This window comes from Rhineura floridana, chromosome 3, assembly GCF_030035675.1.
Source record: "Rhineura floridana isolate rRhiFlo1 chromosome 3, rRhiFlo1.hap2, whole genome shotgun sequence".
Classification (NCBI taxonomy): Eukaryota; Metazoa; Chordata; class Lepidosauria; order Squamata; family Rhineuridae; genus Rhineura; species Rhineura floridana.
This window is the reverse complement of record NC_084482.1, coordinates 62574382-62597786: the sequence shown is the minus strand read 5'-3', so window position 1 is coordinate 62597786 and position 23405 is coordinate 62574382. Positions and strand designations below refer to the sequence as shown.

Genomic DNA, 23405 nt, shown 5'->3' with positions numbered 1-23405 from the left:
CGCATTGCCCCCCTCCTCAAAATGAAGCCCACTAGACAATGAGGATTAGTCACACAGCAGATGGAAGAGGTGGCCAGCTGTGTAAGGGGCAGAGGCCAGGGTTGGGGGGATGTTGGTTGTAATTTCAGGGAAAGGATCGAAACCTGAGCTGAGGACTTGTAATTAAACTGCCTTTTGTGAAGGTCCTTTCTCCTCTACCACCCTCCCTTTATGACAACAAGTGACAGCAGTGGTAGGAGATATTAGATCCCATCATCTGTCGAGGGGAGTCTGTCAGGGCAGCTGCCCTGCCACCCTCACCAGCCCCACTGAGCAAGAAGGGTGTGCAATAAGTAGAGCAGCAGGTACAAATCTTGGTCCAGCTGCAAGGGCTGATAGAATATCAGAACTGAAGGAAGACCAGGTAGGGGTTCAGTGGAGCTTTGATGCTCCTTGCCCTTCTTGGTGGCTGGCAGAATAAAATGATGCAAAAGGATGTTGTATAAACTTTGCAGTTTCCCATTATGCCATACAGCATGGTCTTTCAAAGCAGAGAATGTAGGCTACCGTTATGCAGAATCTGTTTTTGTTTACTTAACCATGGTAGCCCTGAGTGTGCAATGTAGATTGTAGGCTGGGGTTTTGACTGAGATGGAGAGATGCCCCCTTTCTGTTCACTCTCACCCTGTGCAGCCCTTGAAATCTGCAGTTTTCATGCTGCTCATGTTTTATGTTTCCTCCAACTTGGGAACCGTATCAGAGCTCCTGACCCTTTTGAACACCATAAATCCTCTAATAAGGATATAATCATAGGGTGTATTCCACTAAGTCCTACTCAGAGCAGACACACTGAAATGAATGAACTTCAGTCACTCATGTCTAATGACTTCAATGGGTCTGTTCTGAGAAGGGCTAGTATTGAATACCACCCATAGTCACCATATACATCCGAGACTTTTGAAGAATCTGTGCAGGCAAATATAGGGGGTACAATCTGTGTAAATGGGGCCAGCCTAGGTTTTAGGAAATCCTCCCATATTGGATCCAGAGATGTTCTTGGACTACAACGCCTTCCCCCCCCCCCCATCATCATCCCTTGTGGATGCATAGCTCACACAACTGCTGTAGCTGCTAAAAGCTAGTCCCATGCAGAGGCTGCTGCCCACAGAATTTCATGCTTTTAACTCGCCACTAAGCATGGGGGGGGGGTATGCAAGAAACAAGTTTCTGGAGATGGTGGCACCTGCATCCAAACAGTTCATCATGTGCCATGAGCCAACTGCATGCAACAATTCATTCAAGCCCTGTGCTTCCTAGGATGGAGAATTCTGAGGTTCTAAACTTCACACAATTGTGCCATGCAATTATGGGCTCCATTGTGTTGCCAGAGGCAAAGGAGAAGCTAACAAGACTGGCAGCTAGAGAGAAGACAGCATCCTCCACTGCACTTGAGTGCTAGCTTGGCAGGTGCATGGTAACCGATGTGGCACGCACAACCCTGTCTTCCTCCAACCCTTTGCTGCTGCTCCCCCCCCCAGCATTCACCAGCAGTCAGAGCTGCCCCTAGGCACTGGGAAGCAGGGCAGTTGCCCCGGGCCCCGCGCTTGGCGATCTGCTCACCAGCTGGCTCCTCCCTCCCTGCCTGCTTGCCTTCGCCACGCCAGGCAGGGGGCAGCGCTCACTCGCTCTCTTTCTCTCCACCTGGAATGGGCTCGCTCGCCTGCCCGCCCGCCCGCCCACCCGCCCTGCCAAAGCTGCCACCGCCGCTCCTGCTGCAGTCAGTGAGTGGTAGCCATCCCAGGGACAGCGAGCTGGGCCGGCAGTTCCGGGACTGGTGTCTGCGCACCTACGGCGACTCGGCCAAGACCAAGACCGTGACCCAGAGCAAATGTGGGGGGGTCCCAACTATGCTTTTGCCCCGGGCCCCGCACATGCTAAGGGAGGGCCTGCCAGCAGTAACCACCTCACTGTGTCTAGTCGTAGGGCCATCCCTGGCAACACACATGCAGAACTGACACAGATCCTTACCTGTAGTAGTGATTGAGAGAAGCAGCCAGTGCATTCCCAGAACCCCCTGGGAGGATGCAAAGTGGCTTCTGGATAACAGATTCCCAGTCAGGACGCTCCATCAGTCCATTTATCACCTGCAGACACACAAATGTGGTAGCTAAAAGAGCGACTGAAAGGAAAGCACAAGTTATTTTCCTTATCTCTGACCTTGGCTGTAGCAGTAATGACCCAAGGTCAGCACAGAAGTTATTAAAAGTTCTGCCACGTGGTTCCAGTATCAGCAGTGGTCAATATTGACAGGTGAGTGTGTTAGGCCTTAGGTTATGTACCTAGAGATACTTCATTTCAAATTTTTGAAAGTCTGCACACTTAAGCTGCATGCTTATACACACCTTTTTGAGAGTAAGTCCCATTGAATGGGGCTTAATTCTGAGTGGACATGCACAGGATTGGGTTATCAGCGAAATGTGTGTTCCAGGCACACCTTATAGTCAGTATTTAAAATGATAAGCCATTTATAAAGTACAAGCTATAGGCAATTGCTATATCAATCTATCGCTACACTCATCAGATTTGCCTAGTCTTCAAGCTACAAAATGCTCTAAAATGCTCTAAATTCACTGTAGTCAAGTACTTGGATTGAACACACCATTTGAAATGGTTTGTGCTTCACATTAACAAAACAATGTATTACATTCTGTTACTCATAAGCACAATTGAACTCAACAGAATTTACTTTCGGAGTTTAACATACATAGGATTGCATTGTTAGGAAACACACTTATATTGAATATGGCAACTTTTGGATTTCTTAGCCATTAGCGGGCTGCTTATTCTCAAATATCTCTCCACAATCCTGAAGACTAGGAAAACCCTTTTTTAAAGTAAAGTTTTTGAAGTAAATGCTGGTAGATTCTTCCTTATGCAGCACAATTTGCAACCATATGGAAATTTTCCATGAATCTTTTTAATGAAAATGGTGCAAAGTTGCCATAGCTTTAATATTTAACTGGTGTCATGCTACAAGAATCCAAGTCGTATTGGTCCTGTACCACAGATGTAAATATACTCAATAAGAAAGTAGAGAAGGAAGGGGGACAGGACAGGACACAGGCATTTAATGTGATTTGAAGTCAGTTTTCGGTATTACTTTCAACATTTTAAAAATTACCCATATGAAATTTGCAAACAAAATGGGAGGCTCTGCTGTTGCCTTCCTTCATTTATCTTTGCAACCTCTTTCCAGTTTTAATCTTTTTTGGCCAGCGCTGCCCTAGAGTTACCAGGTTCCAAAGTACAGCACCCTTCCTGAACACTCTGCATTGCAACAGACTAGAATGTCCTATTGGAATAAGTAGTGAGATCCTTTATCTCCATTAAACATGTGCCCAACTTGACCAACAGGGCAGCATCTGCTCCGTGGTGATGGGAGGCCCACTGTGGTGCTGCAGCATAACAGGCAAGGGTAGGACCCCATAGCTGCCTGCATCCCATCTGTTCTCCTTACCTCGTATAGCAAACCATCCCCAGCCATAACGACCAAGGCATCCCACCTGGACATATTCGCCTCCCTCACCAGATCCCAAGCATGCTTGCGCTTCTCTAGGGGAAAAAAACAAAGAGCCAGTATGACTAGTGGGTGATGGTATAAATTCAAGACCTTGAAAAACAGGATTGTCCCCATGGGCTTGTCCACACATGCACAGAAACAAGTAGCTGATTTCTCTCTTTGTTTCTCTCCCCACCCCACCTTGAGTATATAGATTCACATACTGCTGTTGTGACCTGCTGTGTCAAAGGGGGAAATAGTTCTGCATTCTCTAAGGATTCCTAATTTTATGATGGGCAGGAAATATCATTTGTTCACCACTGATTCCTGTCCCCTCACATAGAGTCTGGCTGTGCTATCATAGTGGAGAGGGGAACCAATATTTATTGGATAATGTGGCATTTATCTTTCCCCCCACTCCTCAAAAGAATTTGAGAAAAGCATTCATTCATTCATTGGTGATCACTCGTGGCTGAGTAAGATTGTCTTCCAAGATAAGGTCTTTAAGAGTGGGTCCGTAAGTGACTGTGGAGGCCAATTCTGGATCCACACAGCCTCCCACAGTGAGGACACAGGTTTCCAGATGAAAGATGGTCACAATGAGGATTTGCTTGACATGCCTTCTGCTTAGCTCGTTTGTCCCTTTCTCCTTGTAGTCGTGCTTCTTCAAAGTCCATAAGAACATAAGAAGAGCCTGCTGGATCAGGCCAGTGGCCCATCTAGTCCAGCATCCTGTTCTCACAGTGGCCAACCAGGTGCCTGGGGGAAGCCCGCAAGCAGGACCCGAGTGCAAGAACACTCTCCCCTCCTGAGGCTTCCGGCAACTGGTTTTCAGAAGCATGCTGCCTCTGACTAGGGTGGCAGAGCACAGCCATCATGGCTAGTAGCCATTGATAGCCCTGTCCTCCATGAATTTGTCTACTCTTCTTTTAAAGCCATCCAAGCTGGTGGCCATTACTGCATCTTGTGGGAGCAAATTCCATAGTTTAACTATGCACTGAGTAAAGAAGTACTTCCTTTTGTCTGTCCTGAATCTTCCAACATTCAGCTTCTTTGAATGTCCACGAGTTCTAGTATTATGAGAGAGGGAGAAGAACTTTTCTCTATCCACTTTCTCAATGCCATGCATAATTTTATACACTTCTATCATGTCTCCTCTGACCCGCCTTTTCTCTAAACTAAAAAGCCCCAAATGCTGCAACCTTTCCTCATAAGGGAGTCGCTCCATCCCCTTGATCATTCTGGTTGCCCTCTTCTGAACCTTTTCCAACTCTATAATATCCTTTTTGAGATGAGGCGACCAGAACTGTACACAGTATTCCAAATGTGGCCGCACCATAGATTTATACAACGGCATTATATCGGCTGTTTTATTTTCAATACCTTTCCTAATTATTGCTAGCATGGAATTTGCCTTTTTCACAGCTGCCGCACACTGGGTCGACATTTTCATCGTGCTGTCCACTACAACCCCGAGGTCTCTCTCCTGGTCGGTCACCGCCAGTTCAGACCCCATGAGCGTATATGTGAAATTAAGATTTTTTGCTCCAATATGCATAATTTTACACTTGTTTATATTGAATTGCATTTGCCATTTTTCCGCCCATTCACTCAGTTTGGAGAGGTCTTTTTGGAGCTCTTCGCAATCCCTTTTTGTTTTAACAACCCTGAACAATTTAGTGTCGTCAGCAAACTTGGCCACTTCACTGCTCACTCCTAATTCTAGGTCATTAATGAACAAGTTGAAAAGTACAGGTCCCAATACCGATCCTTGAGGGACTCCACTTTCTACAGCCCTCCATTGGGAGAACTGTCCGTTGATTCCTACTCTCTGCTTTCTGCTTCTTAACCAATTCCTTATCCACAAGAGGACCTCTCCTCTTATTCCATGACTGCTAAGCTTCCTCAGAAGCCTTTGGTGAGGTACCTTGTCAAACGCTTTTTGAAAGTCTAAGTACACTATGTCCACTGGATCACCTCTATCTATATGCTTGTTGACACTCTCAAAGAATTCTAATAGGTTACTGAGACAGGACTTTCCCTTGCAGAAGCCATGCTGGCTCTGCTTCAGCAAGGCTTGTTCTTCTATGTGCTTAGTTAATCTAGCTTTAATAATACTTTCTACCAGTTTTCCAGGGACAGAAGTTAAGCTAACTGGCCTGTAATTTCCGGGATCCCCCCTGGATCCCTTTTTGAAGGTTGGCGTTACATAGCACCTTTGATAATGGCCGACCTCCAATTGGGACACTCATGGGCCAAGGCTTCCCAGTTCTCGATGCTTATGTTACATTTTTTTAGATTCGCTTTGAGAACATCTTTAAACTTATTTTGCTGTCCCCCGATATTCCGTTTTCCATCCTTACATTGGGAGTAAAGTAGCTGCTTTGGAAGACGGAGATCAGGCATTCGAACAACACAAGCAAGATGGCGATGGGGGAGACAGTTGAATGAAGGACTGTTCTTCACACTACAGTCAAGCAGGGTGATCAGTTCTCCAAGAGTGGTTATACCAATGGATGACAACATATTTTCCCTCTAGCCATCATAAGACAGATTTCATCAGTTTGGCTTTATGTGTCTGTGTCAGTCCTATTTAATGGGAATGTTTCCATCTTAAAAGGTCAAAATGCCAGGCAAGTGGTTTGAAGCAATTTTTTAAATTAAATTAGGTTAAGAACTGGAGGAGACAGGTATATCAAAGGGGTGTGTGTCTCATGAACGTGATCAGCAAAACCTTTACAGCAAAGTTTGCTGTACTACAAAACCAGTGAGATTTTACACATACACAGAGAGAGAGAGAGAGAGAGAGAGAGACTTAAAAAGAGCCAATATTGGGGGTGGGGTGATATTTGGTTTCCTTTCCCTGTGGAAAATGGTAAGCAAGATCAGAATCTTATCATGTCTATTTATGCATTTTTAACTGTTCTGTTCACATGTATGTTCCACTGTAATTAAACAGGGCAGGTGGTACTGCTCTTAGGCCAACTTGAGGCCTTCCAGATGTTGTTGGTCTATAACTTGCCATCATTGGCCATGCTAGCTGGAGATGGTGGAAGCTGGAATCCAACAACATCTGCAGGGCAGCAGATTGGGGAAAGCTGTCATAGACTATCTGCTACCAAAGCAAAGGAGTGCCCTGCAGTATGGTGATGCCACAATATCACATCAGGACCAAGGAGGAGTTTTGGTGAGAAGACAGCTGTGGGTGAGGCTCAGAGCAGAGCTGGGCATGGAGGTTTGAGCACAACCACTTTTGTGGGGTTCCAGCCATCCTGGGACTTCAGCCATCCTGAATTTGCCTCTCTCATTCTGGAGAGAGAGAATGAGAGACACAGTTACTGCAGCTTTTACTGTGGCCTTGGTGAAGCACAAGACTTACCAGTTATAAATATGGTGAATCCTATATTGGCTTCCATCAGCATTGGCTGCACTTGGGACTTGAACAGATGCAGTGCCCGGCCTGATCCACTCTGTGGATTCAGTATCACCATCACTTGACAGGGCCGAGACAGTAACCCATAGGTTGCTCCTGCACAGAGATACAAGAGAGTGGGAGAAGGGGCATTAGCATCAGGCACTATGGCTAGGCTCTATGCATCAATACAGAATCCTACCTCGTTTAAATAGAGAAGCAGATGCAGCCATCGGGAATGGAGGCAAAACTCTTCTCTCTCTTGTATGCTCCCCACTTTCCCATGTGATAGAAAGTTTCAGGAGCAACATGACTCAAATTGTGTTTCCTTGGGGGCAGAAAGTACTACAGACCTATGGCTTTGTCATATGTCATTATTGCAAATTGTGATCAGTCCCAAAATGGGGCTCACAACCCTTTTACACATAAAATTGACTCCTAGGTTCCCCTCAAATGCTCTTCATTTCAGCAACCTAATGTAGGGAGGCAAGCCTAATTGTTGCTGTTGTCAGCCAATTAGGAGACAAAAGCCTATGGATGATGTGCAACAGATCTACCAATAGATTCCGATCCACCTTCTGCCCTGCCTTGACTTACATCAGACCTCTTCCCTTAACTTGCGGAGTGGGTGAGAATCATTTTCTCCAAGATTTGATGGTGTGTCCAGGTGTGGTGAGACCACCACCTAACAGTTAGCCTCCATTAAGGAATCATCAGCCAACCCATCTTCCTAACAAAGGAATGGTCACCTAGCAGCCTAAAACACCTGCAAATCCTAGCAAAGACTTGGAAGTTGAAAGATGCAAGAGGAAGACAACTGTTATTAGGCAGAGTCCTGAATGAGAATTCTGTAAGTGGTAAGTGGTGAAACAGATCAATACCTATGAGCATCAGATGGGTGCTGTTGCCAGCCAAGAGGAGTCTGCCTAATACTGAATCAGATTGGTCCATCTAGCTCAATACTGCCTACACCAGTGGTTCCCATACTTCCCCCCCCCCAATAAGCCACTTGAAAATTGGTGAGGATCTTGGTGAACCACTTAATGAATTTTCTCCATATTGTAGCAATTGTAATTCCATAGAATTCAAATTGTAATAAAGAAATACAATAAAAAAATTAAAAGCAGCAATACAACTACACAATACAAATATTCAGTGTAAATATTGCTGTCTCCCATCTTCAACCACAAATCCACAGGCATGCCATGGATCACCCGAATGAAGGCATCACCCGAATGAAGTACACGGACCGCAGTTTAGGACTTCCTGGTCTACACTGGCCAGCCCCAGCAATCCAGGGTTTCAGAGTGGGTTCTCTCCCAGCCCTACCTGGTGATGCCGGGGATTGAAACAGACCTTCTTCATGCAAGGCAGATGCTCTATCACTGAGCTATGGCCCGTCCCCCAACGCTGCTGCAGTTCCCCCTCCCCAATTCACAGACTCTCCTCCCTGACACCCCCCATGAACTCCCTGTCATGGACCTAACTTTGATGGTCATCAGCATATGTCTAGTAAATCAATAAATCAAGTTCTACACAGCATGCCAGAGTGAAGTCGGGCATTACTAATGCTAAATAAACCGTCTTTTTTGGTTATCATTTGCCTTGCCCTACAGATTCTCATCTTAAGCAGCAGGCCTGCACACACTGCTCCCCATGCCAGGCTCCCCACACTCACCCACCAAAACAGATGGCTGGGGCGGGACTAGAGTCCCACCAGGTGGTAAATCAATCTCTTGTCTCCCTGGCTTAAAAACAGAATTCTAACTATTCCCAGGTGGAGAAGGGCTTGTTAGGATTATGATCAAAAAGAATAAAGGCTGTAAGGCAATTGTTCATACTGAAAAATACTTAACAACAAAATACTGGATCTGAGCCATAAATCTCTCCAGCTGTTTTTCTGCTGCTTTTAGTTGTATTGGTGATTTAAAAAAAAACAACCCATAATTGTGAGCTAACTCAAGGACTTTTTAAGCAAAACGGTGGGACAAATTCTTTTTAAAGAAGTAAAATAATGTGTTTCTACTGAATGTGAGGAAATGCCTTCAGTCTTCATTTCCCCTTGCACTGGGCCACTTGCCATACTTTTCAAGTTCACAGTTTGCCTTATCCATCCAATGGGCTGCAAACACCTTGCCTCCCTGTTCTTCTCCACATACTCTGCCATGAAGATAATTTACAGCAATGCAGCTCAGATTTCACTTGCCAGCCTCACTGTTCTGGAGACCAAGTCACCAATCAAAGCTGACAAATAATAATTCAGCACAATGCAAAATGTCCCTGCACAATCTCTCTCTCTCTCTGTTTCATATAGTGGGTCTTGTCGAGTTCACTGGGTCCCAAAGCCCTGGAAACTCAAGCTCTTGCAAAGCACCCTCAGCTGCCAATCTTACCAGAGTTGGAAAATACCCAAAACCAATCCTGTAAGGTAGATCACACTGCCATCACCCCTTCTGTCCACCAGTTTGGACCAGAGGAACCCAAACCTTAAGGTAAATAGACATCCCTGGGATTCCACAGAGGCAAGAGCTAAAAGCAGGACTTTGTGCTTCTTGGAGCACCAAACCAAACAGACTATTCAATAGCAGTAGCCAAAAGGCCAAGGTGCTGGTTTAGTACCCAAGGCTTACCTAGAAGAAGACACACAAATATGGCTGCTTTATTAAAAGTGGCTAATGAAGAACATAAAAGGACCTAGAACACTTATCAAAGTTACACAGGTAAAACACCACCAGCATTGACAATTACAAAGATAAGATAAAAATAACAAACTAATTAAGGCTACATGCACACTAGTTGCTTCAAAAGCAGCAAGACTGTTTTGTCTGGCTGCTGTTCATGGCTGGACACTGCTGATGTCAAACATTTTTGGGCCGCCTACACCCAAGTGTTAGCCCAATCACCTACTCTGCCTGAGTCCACAGCAAAGCATTTCTATTGGACACACCTCGGAGTGGCAATGGGGTAGACGGCGAATCAGTTATCAATTCTGTGTGAAGCTGATTTAAAGGTAAAATGTTCTCAATCTCCAATGTCACAGGTTTTGGAGTAAAAAGGGGTAGAGTTTGACTAATATTGTGTGCCCCCGGTTTCAGAAAACAGAGGTGGAGACGCGCTGGAACTAGTACAACCGCAAGTGTCTCTCTACCTGGGCCTAGCTCAAACATACAAACCAGCACAGCTTAGCAAGATGGACCCCAACAGGAACAGCATCACACACCACTAGGGTTGCCAGGTTCCTGGCCTGAGACTGATCCTGTATCTTTAGGAGAAGAGAAAGTCAGCCAAGTGCAGGTGTTCTTGCAACTCTGTAATGGGAAAAACTACAAGGTGGAATCCTCCCTTCCCCCTGCACAACTTTTAAAGATACAGAAGACCTTTTGGTTGCCAGGCCCAGCCTCCAAGAGGTCTTCTGTATCTTTAAAAGTTGTGCAGGGGGAAGGGAGGATTCCACCTTGTGGTTTTTCCCATTACAGTATTGCAAGAACACCTGCACTTGGCTGACTTTCTCTTCTCCTAAAGATACAGGATCAGTCTCAGGCCAGGAACCTAGCAACCCTACACACCACCAAGATGTAACATCAGGGAAAGTGTGGGAACAAAAGGGTGAGACAGAAGCTAACCTTTTATAGAAAAAAGCATAGCAACTGGATGGAAGCCTCAGGGCCACTCAGAAGGCTCCTAGGATGGACCTTTCCAGGCATTGCTGGCCATAGCGTACATGCAGTTCTACAGCCAGCTAGCATTCCCAGTTAACCAGCTTCAGCTGTAGCCTTAATGGGGCAGAAATTCAATTCAGTTTGCATTTCAAGCAGAATCTATCAAGTTCGCCATTTATGAAACAGTATGACCTTTTATCATGTCACCTCTTAATCGCCTTTTCTCTAAACTAAAAAGCCTCAAATACTGCAACTATGAGGATAGGGCCGCTCCAGCCCCTTGATCCTTCTAGTTGCCTTTTTTTGAACCTTTCCCAGCTCTACAATATCCTTTTTGAGGTGAGGCGACCAGAACTGTACACAGTATTCAGAGTGTAGTCACACCATAGATTTGTATAACGGCATTATGATATTGGCAGTTTTATTTTCAATACCTTTCCTAATGAACCTGAGCATGGAATTTGCCTTTTTCACAGTTGCTGCATTCTGGTTTGACATCATTGAGCTATCCACTATGACCCCAATTCCTGGTCAGTCACTGCCAGTTCAGATCCCATGAGTGTATATGTGAAATTAATGTTTTTGCCCCAACATGCATCACTTTACATTTGCTCACATTAAATTGCATTTGCCATTTTACTGCCCATTCACTCAGTTTGGAGAGGTCCTTTTAGAGCTCTTCACAATCTCTTTTTGTTTTAATGGCCCTGAACAATTTAATATCATCAGCAAACTTGGTCACCTCACTACTCACCTCTGACTCTAGATTATTTATGAACAAGTTAAAAAGCAGAGTCCCAATACTGATACTTGGGGGACTCCACTTTCTACATCCCTCCATTAGGGGAATGGCCATTTATTCCTACTCTCTGCTTCCTGATGCTTAACCAGTCCCTGATCCACAAGAAGACCTCTCCTCTTATTCCATGACTGCTAAGCTTACTCAGGAGTCTTTGCTGAGGTACCTTGTTGAAAGCTTTTTGAAAGTCCAAGTTCACTATGTCAACTGGATCACCTCTATCTATATGCTTGTTGACACTCTCAAAGAATTCTAATAGGTTACTGAGACAGGACTTTCCCTTGCAGAAGCCATGCTGGCTCTGCTTCAGCAAAGCTTATTCTTCTATATGCTTGATTATCTCATCTTTAACAATCTCATCTTTAACAATCCTTCCTACCAGTTTTCCCAGGACAGACATTAACCTAACTGGTCTAATTTCCAGGATCTCCCCTGAATCCCTTTTTAAAGATTGATGTTACATTGGCTACTTTCCAGTCCTCAGGTATGGAGGCAGATCTGAAGGACAAATTTCATATTTTTGTTGGAAGATCAGCTATTAATAATAAATAAATAAATAAATCTCACATTTAAGTTCTTTGAGAATTCTCAGATGGATGCCATCCAGACTAGCAATTTGTCAGTTTTTATTTTGTCTATTAGGCCTAGAACTTTGTCTCTTGTCACCATTATCTGCCTCACTTCCTCAGACTCCCTTCCTGCAAAAGTTAGTTCAGACAAGTTATGGGGGAGAAATTTGCACTTTCTGAAACAATATGAGAACTGAAATTATCCTTTGAAATTCACACTTATATGAATTTTGCAATGCAGTTCTCCAACCATGCAATGTTTACAAAAATGCCTACATTAGGGGATAGTATGCACAATATGTATTGGTGAAAATAACATGTAAAATGCATTATATTAGGATAAATTGCTTGCAAAAATGTTTACATTAGTCAAAACTGCAAACAAAAATGTATTTATTAGGAGAAATCTGCACTAAAATGCTGAAGCATTTTCATTAGGAGTTTTTTAAAAACAATTGCAAATTGCTGCAGAAATGTGGAGAACTTAATTTAAGACTGGAAAAATGAGAATCTGAGAGAGCCAAAATTGTCAGATCATTCCATCCTTCTCTGAAACCAAGTAATTTTCATGAGGATTTTTTTTTTAAATCACAAATTGCTGCAGAAATGTGGAGAAGTGAATTTAAGATTAGAAAACTGAGAAACTGAGAGAACCAAAACTGTCACATCATTCCATCCCTAAGTTCAGGCACAGAGATCTGCCCTATATCCTCCACTATGAAGAGGGATGCAAATAATTCCTTTAACTTCTCTGCAATCTCCTTATCCTGCTTTTCCTTTGACTGCCTTGTCATCTGAGGGTCCATCTACCTCCCTAGATGGTCTCCTGTTTTGAATGTATTTAAAGAATTTTTGTTGTTGTTGTTTTGTTTTTAGTCATGTGTTCCTCAATTTCTTTTTAGCATCCCTTATTGTCTTCTTGCATTTCTTTTGCCAGAGTTTGTGTTCTTTTTTATTCTCCTCATTCAGACAAGACTTCCACTTTTTGAAGGGATCCTTTTAGCTTCTTTGACTCTGCTCATTAACCATGCTGGCATCTTCTTGACCCTGGTGGTACCTTTCCTGATCTGTGGTATACTCTCCAGTTGAGTTTTCAATATTGTGTTTTTAAATTTGGGAAGTTTCCTCTTTTGAAGTCAAATGTGACCGTGTTGGATTTTTTGGCAATTGGCCATTTACATGTACCGTATATTCCGGCGTATAAGACGACTTTTTAACCCTGGAAAATCTTCTCCAAAGTCGGGGGTCGTCTTATACGCCGGGTGTCGTCTTATTAGGGTTGCCATATTGCCCGGATAGCCAGGTTTTACCCAGATTCTAAGCATGCCACCCGGCGCCCGGCTAGCCCCTTAGTTGGCCCGGATTCTCAACTTTCATTTAAAAAAAAATTAAGTTTCTAGGTGGTGCGGTTCTCGAGATATATATAAAAACGTCAGGCACCCCCCCCTGGTTAAATCTTTTTTTAAACTACTGTATAGCACTTCGTAGCTTTAACCCCGCCCGTTCAGGATTTCAGCCAATCAGTGAAGTGTTTGTTTGGTGGCAGTGTCTGCAAAACTTCATTGCGAGGCCAGAAAATGGTGGTTTCCCCTCCTGTTTATCTGAAAATCTCATAAATTGGGTAGGTATACACATTTCAGTTTTTCCCCCTGTTGTGTGTAGGAGTCAGATCCTGGGCAGTGGTTTGAAAACCTTCCCAATAGTTGCTTTTGGGGGTAAAAACAGTGCTAATCCCATATGTCCAGAGTAAATCCTATTGAATTCAGTAGGAATTACTTTTGAGTAGACATGATTATGAATGTGCTGAAAATCAATGGGACTTTGGAGTGAATGTAAAAAAGAATTGTGTTTGTGTTCTCTTTCTGCCCCCCCCCCCAGTCCTATTTTAAAGCAAGTAGGCAGGGCTTACTTAGGTATTGCAGTTTTTATTCTGTAGGAAACTAATACTGATTTTTTAAAAACTAATACTGATTTTTCTGCAATGACCAATTGGTTTGACAATAAACTATTATATGGGCTGTATGTATTTATACATCTGCAGTGTGTGCGTGTGTGTATGGAGTCTTTCCAACACCCCTGTGAGGTAGGGTTGGAAACCAAGGCAGCTCACAACAAGAAATAAAGCCATTTAAAATCCAATAACCATAAAAACAAGTATAAACAGTTGCAAAACAGTGTAAAGTGGCATGATTCGGAATTTTGGGTTGTGTGAATGAAGTTGCTTATCACTTGAGGTTGCATTTCTGTCCCTGTTTGAGTAAGCCCCATTGAATACGCTGGGACTTGCTTCTGAATAAATAAATTTAGGATTGCACTATAAATATCTTTACAGTTTGTGTAAATAATAAATATATTTGATAGTTATGCTTATATAAATATTTCTTCATTTATCATATTTTTGGTTTTTGGTTAGGAATCCTGACTGGTTGTGAGATGCTTAGTTTTTTGCCTTATAGGAATCTTGTTGTGGTTGGTATGGTATTACATTTAGGAAAGTGTTACTGCCTTCTGTGTTTTTTTTTCCTATTTGCATTTCACTTATCTTTAACCTCACTCCGTTACAGCCATAGAAGCAACAGCAGCATATGCAAGATAATTAACTCCCATTAGTGATAAGAACAAGAATTTATAATTATTATTTCAATTAAAACAAGAGGCTTATCAATACTTTGAAGAGGACCAGATATTTATTTTCTTTCTGAGCCCAGGACTGGGTCTTTCATGATGCCCGGTGTGTGTGTGTGGGGGGAGCGGGAGAGTAGTCGATAAGACAGACATCCTGGCATTGATAATCGAATTAGCAAGGTATGTGTGGGGTTGTTGTACACTTCCAGGCTCAGTTTCATTTTGAGTATGGAGGTGGAACCTGTGTAGATGTGGTTATCAAAGGGAGAAGAAATTTTGAGTTAAGCAAAGCTCTGCTTTTATAAAACCTAAGAAACATACAGTACTTTGAATGACTGAGTGCCTGCACCAGTGGAATACTGGAGGAACTTGTAAAACTTGCTGCAACAGTATTTAGAACTGAGCATGTGGTGTGAAAGACTCCTTTTCCTAACATTTTGGCTTGTTTTTCTCTGATTGTGTATTTTTATTGTTTTTACTATATTTGTAAGCTGTGCTGAGCTCTGTTTTTAACAGCAAAAGGGCAGGATATAAATTCTCTTAATCAATCAATAAATACTCCATAGTGTTGGAAACTAGGCATTTAAGGCTGAAAATGTTGCTTAAAAAAAAAGATTTCTCACATCTTTCCCCAGTTTTTGGTGGTAATTCCTAGGCACAAAAACAAAACAACTGGACAATCCAAATATTAATATTTATAAGTTTATAAGTGACAGTTTTCCTGCTAAGTACCTGCATGTCATAAGCAGGGGTAATCTTATACGGCGAGTATATCCCAAACTCTATATTTTAACTGGAAAAGTTGGGGGTCATCTTATACGCCCAGTCGTCTTATACGCCGGAATATACGGTATGTTTAATTTAATAGCACTATGGTCACTGCTCCCAATCAGTTCAACAAAGCTTACATCTCACACCAGGTCCTGGACACCACCTAAGATTAAGTTCAGGGTCACCACCCCTTTGGTCAGTTCTATGACTTACTGTTCAAGGGCACAGTCATTTAGGATATCTAGAAATTTTACTTCTTTATCATGACTGGAAAAGGTATGTGGCCAGTCTACATCAGGTTGAAGTCACCCATTACTACAACATTTCTTAGTTTGGCTGCTTCCTCGATTTCATTTTTTATATCAAGATCTCCCTGAGCGTTTTGAGTGGACATCAGAATGTCCCTAGTGCTAAATCATTATTGGGGCCCAGTATCACCACCCACAATGATTCTGTGGAAGAGTCTGCCTCTTTGGGGGTTTCCAGCTTGCTGGATTCAATGCCCTTTCTTACATATAGAGTAGGGATGGGGGAGAAATTCAATTCAGTTTGCATTTAAAGCCTAATTTATCAAATTTTCATTTTCTGAAAAGATATGAGAACCAAAACACAGCCATCCTTCGAAATTCACTTACCCAAATTTTGCTATTGAGTTGTCCAACTAAGCAATGTTTGCAAAAATGCATATATTAGAGGAAAGTGTGCATAAAAATTAATATTGTTGCTTGCCACCCCAATCTCCGAGCGGTGAGATTTCCAGGGGTCCCTGTGCTCACCCAGGGTTTGGTTTCCTTGGGAAGAAGGTCAGCGGGGACTGCGGTGTCTTTATGAAAAATGGTTTATTTATTTACACACATTCCAACCTGAGCTTAGGATGGAGGGGTTCAAGGCATCAGCAGTCCAATATCCAGCTTTTCCATCTGGGTTGCAGGAGGCATTCTAAAGCCATGGTGCAGAGGGATAGCCTCTCTGCCTGCCTCCAGCCCCAACCATTCTCTAGACACAACTGAAAGCACATGCTGCTCCTCAGCCCCAGGAAGTGGGGGGACGCTCCCCTGAAGAGTTTCAATGACAAAAGAGTATCCCTGGCCCATTCACCAGGGGATGAGCACCTGACAGATCCATTAACCCACCTGGCCACTCTATGAGATTAACAAAAGAAACTCATCTGACCAGCAGAGCGGGTTTCTTACCCCCCCCCCCGGCGCACGTCTCCAAATCAGAAGCTGGAAGGGGACTCATAGGAATTGTCCATCTCAACCCCCCAAACTCACAACAATATATTAGTGAAAATAACATACACAAATGCATTATATGATGAGAAATTGCTTGCAAAATGTGACCATTAGTCAAAACAGAATAAAAATAGGTTTAGTAGAAGAAATTCGCACAGAAATGCTGGAGAATTTTCATGAGGATTTTTTTTAAAAAAATCACAGATTGCTACAGAAATGTGAAGAACCGAATTTAAGATTGGAAAAATGAGAAATTTAGAGAACCAAAATTGACATACCCTTCCATCCCTAATATAGAGCGATACCTCCTCCAATACGTCCTTCCCTATCCTTCCGATCTAGTACAGACGGGCCCCGCTTATACGGCAGGTTCCGTTCCGGACTGTCGCCGAAAAGCGGAAACTGCCGAAAAGCGGAACCCATAGACAATAATGGTGCGTGTCACGCAAAAATGGTGCGCGATGAGAAAAACAGCCGTAAAAGCGGAACAAGCACCTTAAAGCGGGGACTTTCCGCATTAGCGGAATGCCAAAAAGCGAAGCGCCGAACAGCGGGGCCCGCCTGTATCCAGGGATAACCGTGTCCCACTGGTTTTCTCTGTTCCACCAGGTTTCCGTTATGCTCACTATATCAATGTTGTCCTCTAAGACCAAGCACTCCAGTTCTCCTGTCTCAGTTCAGAGGCTTCTAGCATTAGCTGTACACACTTGTATAGAGTGTCTCTCTTCAAGTGTCTTTGGCACTTTTGGTTTGGCCTGTGGTTCTTTTGCCTCTCTGTATTGCTATCCTATGCCCTTGCACTCACAATGCCTAGTTCTAGACCTACTCCATTTAAGTTTTCATCATTTCTCTTTATCCCGGGGGGAGCTTTGTTCTGAACCAGACCCTCTTCAGCTCCTGCTGGCTTTAGGTTCAAGTGGAGCCCGTCCCTTTTATATAGAACCAGCTTGTCCCAAAATGTTCCCTAGTGCCTAACAAATCCAAATCCCTCCTCCTGATACCAGTGCCTCATCCATGCATTGAGACTATAAAGCTGTGCCTGTCTAGCTGGCTCTGAACATGGAACCAGCAGCATTTCAGAGAAAGCTATCTTGGAAGCCCTGGTTTTCAGCATCCTACCTAGCAATTTTGCTTCCAGGACCTCACGACTGCATTTCCCCATGTCACTGGTGCCAACGTGCACCGTGCACACTGACTCCTCCCCAGCACTATCTACCAAGCTATCTAGACAACAGGCGACATCCACAGCCTTTGCGCCAGTCAGGCAAATTACCCTGCGGTCTGCATGCCCACTGCACACCCCACTATATGTGTTCCTAATGATCAAATCACCTCCATCCCCCAGAGAAGTATCCTAGGCATGAGAGGACCTTTGCTCATCTCCCAAAGAATGGGTCCCATCTAAGGGATTGTTTCCTGAAGAGAGTTGCTTTATGAAGCAGAATTCACTGGAGACATAAGAGAATATGAAAAAGAATGGTGTTTATCTTGAACAAAAATAAACTCATTTTATTAAGAAAGTACACATGGATAGGAAAGCCTAATCATCTGCACTAGCTGAATTCAAAAAGGTAGGGAGAGAGAGAATTGTGGGAAAGAGGAGGAACTGGAAGCAATGATAGCCCTGAGAATACCAGACTAACCAATCACAGGCAAGCTTAAACTTGAGGAAAGTAACAAGGCAAGAATTCAAGCAGGGGCCCTTTCAATCTGTATCTATTGCCCCTAATGGTCAATAGACTCAGAGCACACAGTGAGGCAATGCATTGATGAAAGTGAAACTTCCAACATTTCCCTCTTCCTCAGAGTGAAGCTCTCCTTCCTGGAGGCCCTCAGTCCCCATGACAGCAGGAGAGCTATCATCCTGGGAGTGGGACACAGCAATAATGTCCCCAAAGGCCATCTACAAACCTCTCTGCTTCTCTCAGCTACTCCAGGCCAGCCACCTTGGCCTCAAAGAAACAAACTTGTTCCCAGAGAGCCAGGAACTCATTGCATCGAAGGCACCCACAACTTCTGTCCTACAGGCGGATAAGTGGTACATGTTACAGACAGTGCTAAACACTGGAAAGCCCTCACACCCCTGCTGGCTTCCTACCTGCATAATTGTTTTTGTAGTTTATTGAGTTCGTTTGTTGAAAGCTTGGGGTTTGTTTAGTTTAAGAGACAGGCAGGCGGGGGGGTGCTCTGGCCTCCTCACCCTGCTGCCAAACTCGCTCTGCTGCTTAACTCGCCTTGAAGCTTTTTCAGCTGGGGGGTCCCTCTAGCTCATGGAGCAGCATCAAGCATGATTGGCAAGCAAGAAAAGAAGGAAGTAGGGGGATTAAGATATTTTTGCTGGGTGCTGGATTGGGCTGTGATGAGAGATTGTGTTAGTTATGAAGCTCTCTGAAATAGAAATTAAATAGATGGGTGAGGCTGGGGGAAGTAACTCCAAATCCTTTGATGCCCTGCCCTTGAATTGTCAGATTCAGCCCTTGATGAACAGCATCAGATCAAGCAAAACATCTCTGAGGCAGATGAGACCCTGAACAGGACGGACTGCTGCGCCTGTAAATCTGAATTTGGGGGGAAGGAGAGCAGAGGGATGCTTAGAATCTGTGTCAAAGGCTTCATGGGGACAACTCCAGCATAAGAAAAATAGTTAAAATCTGACTTCAAAATATTTCATTAATGCTTTCAACCCTAATGCTTTATTTCAGATAGCATCATCACCACAGCTAATAAAGCTACTGATTAAATGCACAGGTTGATTTTAAAGGCAGGCATTCATGTGACATAGTGCTTAAACGTGAACCCTTAGGAGCCAACCTCACTGCCTGTGAGTTAGTAATCCGTAGCCAAATTAATTGTAACATCATTCTCAAAAGAAAGGCAGTATCACCACCCTTCCCCATCTACAGCAGTTCCTTTGAGAACGCATTGTCAGACCCAATTAACCATGTGGGCCAATTAGTTTCCAACATGTTGACTGTTAGCTAGCTCTTTTGGACTGCTACATCACAAAATGGGGCCATTTCAGGCTCTCTGCATTTTGTTAGGACAAGAGTATGTGATACTGAGAATTCGTGAGCAACATTAATGATTAACAACCAAAAAACTGGTGATTGTGGCTTCACAAACTACTTCCAACTCCAAATAAAGGTTCAGTGGCCCTGCAAGGAAGTGAAGTCCTTTCCTTAATTCATTCTCCCTACCCCACCCCAAGTAGCTCAAGAAAGCATCCCATCTATCTGCCCCAAGGGGAAGCCAAAACACAAATTAAACTGGAAAGAAAGATCAGGTGTACTCATTTTCCTGACTGGGTCTTTGTTAAATTTGGGAAATTTTGTCCCTTAGCAAAATGATGTAGTAAAAGATATAGTGAGGGCCACCAACTTGGAAGGCTTTGAAAGAGGTTATTCAAATTAATGGAGGATATGGCTATTAATGGCTACTAGCCACAATGGCTCTGCCCTGCCTCCACTATCTCAGGCAATATGCTTCCAAATACCAGTTGCTGGAAACAACAGGAGGGGAGAATGCTCTTCCGCTCAGGTCCTGCCTGTGGGCTTCCCATAGGCATCAGATTGACCACTGAAAGAAGTGAATGCTGGACTAGATGGGCCTTCGGCATGATCTATAGGTTTTCTATTGTTCTTATGACTGGGATGATGGAAAGGAAGAATACATGGGAAAGGGTAAGAGGGAATTAGCTGGAGGCCATAGAGCAGAAAAGTATATAGAGTCTGTCTTACCCACTGGCTAAAGCACTTCAGAGCATCTAACAACAACTGTTAATCTTCAGGGCTGACATTGTGGGGGGCGACCTGGGCAGTTGATCAGGGCACTGAACTGAGGGAAGCACCAAGCTGAGCTAAGTGGCTGTGTTTTTTTGAATATACTGTCTGCAGCCAGCTAAGGTGGCAAGGGTCTGTAACTTTTTTTCCAAGGTTCTACAGGTTGTTTGGGTATGAATCACAAAAATGATCTTCCTTCAATTAGCTTTAATGCATTTTCTTTTTCCATGTCCACTTTGATGTCATTTGCACTAGGTAAAAATCAATGGAACAGCTTTACCAACACTACCAACATTACCAAGCACTTACTACTTCAAATACTATAAATACTATAAACACTGTAAGCACTATATAAATAATAATAAAATTAAGCTGTAAGCCTTCAGAGGTCAGCTGGACACCTTTTTATTTATAACTTGTCTTTATTATTTCTAAAGATAAAAATCATGGATATTCTACAATAAAGAATGCTTATCTAAAGATAGGAACTGCTACAAAAAATATTGAAAACAAAAGCTGATAGCTGAGGAAAGACTGTTGGAGCTCAGTGAGGAGAGCTTCCAGCAGGAGCCATTTCGTGTGTGTCCTGAACATAACAAAGAAAACAGGCCTACAACTGCATGAAAGTCATCCTTTGATAGCCCCTCACTCCACATGACAGAGACTTCATTGGGATCTTAGAACTGGAGCAGCAGTGCACTGAAAACAGCAGCAAATAAGAGGAAGCTTGCTCTAAGCCCTTTTCATAGGCCTGTTGGGGAAAAGCCTGGGGGTAGCACGGCCTGTGACGCTGCTACGTTTTGCAGGTCTGCGCAAGCCATACAACTTGGTCACATTACAAAGCTGCAGGATTGCCTGGGGGGCTGGGGCAATTTGCTCCAGGACCCCACAAAGCAAGCCCCCCTTTCCTGCCTCAGTTCCTGTGCATACCATTGGCCCCTGCCCTGACCCTGCCACATCGCTCACCAGAATTGTTGGTATTTTGTTTAAAGTTTTCATAAAAAGAGGAAATGGTATATTAGAGTGTAAGATGACACTGAGGGTAGGGACACATTCACTGTTCTGCTGGTTCCAGTGTGTCTCCACCTCTCTTTTCTGAAAAAGGGGGCACACAATGCTAGTCAGACCTCGCCCCTTTTTACTGTAAAACCTGGTGGGATCAGTTCAAATGCATTTTTTAAAATTCAGCTTCAAATTTCACAGATTTCACAACCAATCAGCAGATCAAACCATTCCCCTCCAGGTATGGCCCCTTTGCTGTGGGTGACTAAGTGTGCTGACAGCTTGAATCTCAACATGTAATTGTGACACAATGGAACCACTCCCTGGCCATGATGAAGTAAATATTTAACATAGTTGTGTATGAAACAGAATCGATGCTAATTTGAGGCTTATGCTGGCTGTTTTACATTGCCTTAATATCCCATGCAAGTAACGTAATGTTCAAGATTCTACAACAAAGGCTCTTACCATATATGGAGTGAGAAATGCCAGGCATCCAAGCAGGATTTAGAAAGGGAAGAGGCACCAGAGATCATATCTCAAACATACATTGGATAATGGAACGAAGCAAGGAATTTCAGAAGAAAATCACCCTGTGCTTTATACGTAGACTACAGCAAAGCTTTTGACTTTCGATCATGAAAAACTATGGAATGCTTTAAAAGAAATGGGGGTGCCGCAGCATCTGATTGTCCTGATGCGCAACCTATACTCTGGACAAGAGGCTACTGTAAGGACAGAATATGGAGAAACCGAATGGTTCCCAATAGAAAAGGGTGAGAGACAGGGGTGTATTTTATCACCCTACTTGTTTAATTTATACGCAGAACATATCATATGGAAAGTGGGGTTGGACCAAGGTGAAGGAGGTGTGAAAATTGGAGGGAGAAATATCAATAATTTAAGATATGCAGACAATATCATACTAATAGCAGAAACCAGTAATATTATTATTATTATCATCATCATCATTATTTATACCCCGCCCTTTTTCCAAACTGGAACTCAAGGCGGCTTCCAGATAAAAGTAAGTACATATCATTAAGAACATATAAACATATAAAACATGTAAACATATAAAAATCAGCATTAAAACAGAATTAAACTATTAAGGTTAAAACCAATTAGACATACACTTAAAATACTGCAACCCAGTTTAAGAGCATACAAGTAAAACAATAACATACAGCACCCTCTTCAATCACTACCCTTATGTAATGATTTGAAACGAATGCTGACAAAGTTAAAGGGGAAAGCACAACAGCAGGACTGCAGCTGAACGTAAAAAAGACTAAAGTAATGACAACAGAAGATTTATGTAGCTTTAAAGTTGACAATGAGGACATTGAACTTGTCAAGGATTATCAATACCTCGGCACAGTCATTAACTAAAATGGAGACAATAGTCAAGAAATCAGAAGAAGGCTAGGCCTGGGAAGGGCAGCTATGAAAGAACTAGAAAAGGTCCTCAAATGCAAAGATGTATCAGACCATGGTATTCCCAATCTCTATGTATTGATGTGAAAGTTGGACAGTGAAAAAGGCGGATAAGAGAAAAATCAACTCGTTTGAAATGTGGTGCTGGAGGAGAGCTTTGTGATTACCATGGACTGCGAAAAAAACAAATAATTGGGTGTTAGAACAAATTAAACCAGAACTGTCACTAGAAGCTAAAATTATGAAACTGAGGTTATCATACTTTGGACACATAATGAGAAGACATGATTCACTAGAAAAGAGAATAATGCTGGGAAAAACAGAAGGGAGTAGAAAGAGGAAGGCCAAACAAGAGATGGATTGATTCCATAAAGGAAGCCACAGGCCTGAACTTACAAGATCTGAACAGGGTGGTTCATGACAGATGCTCTTGGAGGTCACTGATTCATAGGGTCGCCATAAGTCATAATCGACTTGAAGGCACATAACAACAATGCTGGCTGTAAAATGTATCTTTGGAAGGCTGGAAGGGTGGTCTGCTTATTAGCTAGACCTGCAGCCCAACTGTTAAGGAGACTA

General features: G+C 43.2%; 1 protein-coding gene across 2 annotated transcripts in view; it reads right to left on the bottom strand.

Moving 5' to 3' along the window:
- Window positions 1-23405, bottom strand: part of SPHK1 (sphingosine kinase 1) — a 113506-nt gene that overhangs the window by 2919 nt on the left and 87182 nt on the right. For both annotated transcript variants that reach the window (XM_061616299.1, XM_061616298.1), the window contains 3 exons: window positions 6918-7067; window positions 3497-3591; window positions 2008-2123 (listed from right to left, as the gene is read on the bottom strand). In XM_061616299.1, the coding sequence (XP_061472283.1) occupies window positions 2008-2123; window positions 3497-3591; window positions 6918-7067 (361 nt within the window). The remainder of the gene's footprint in view (window positions 1-2007; window positions 2124-3496; window positions 3592-6917; window positions 7068-23405) is intronic.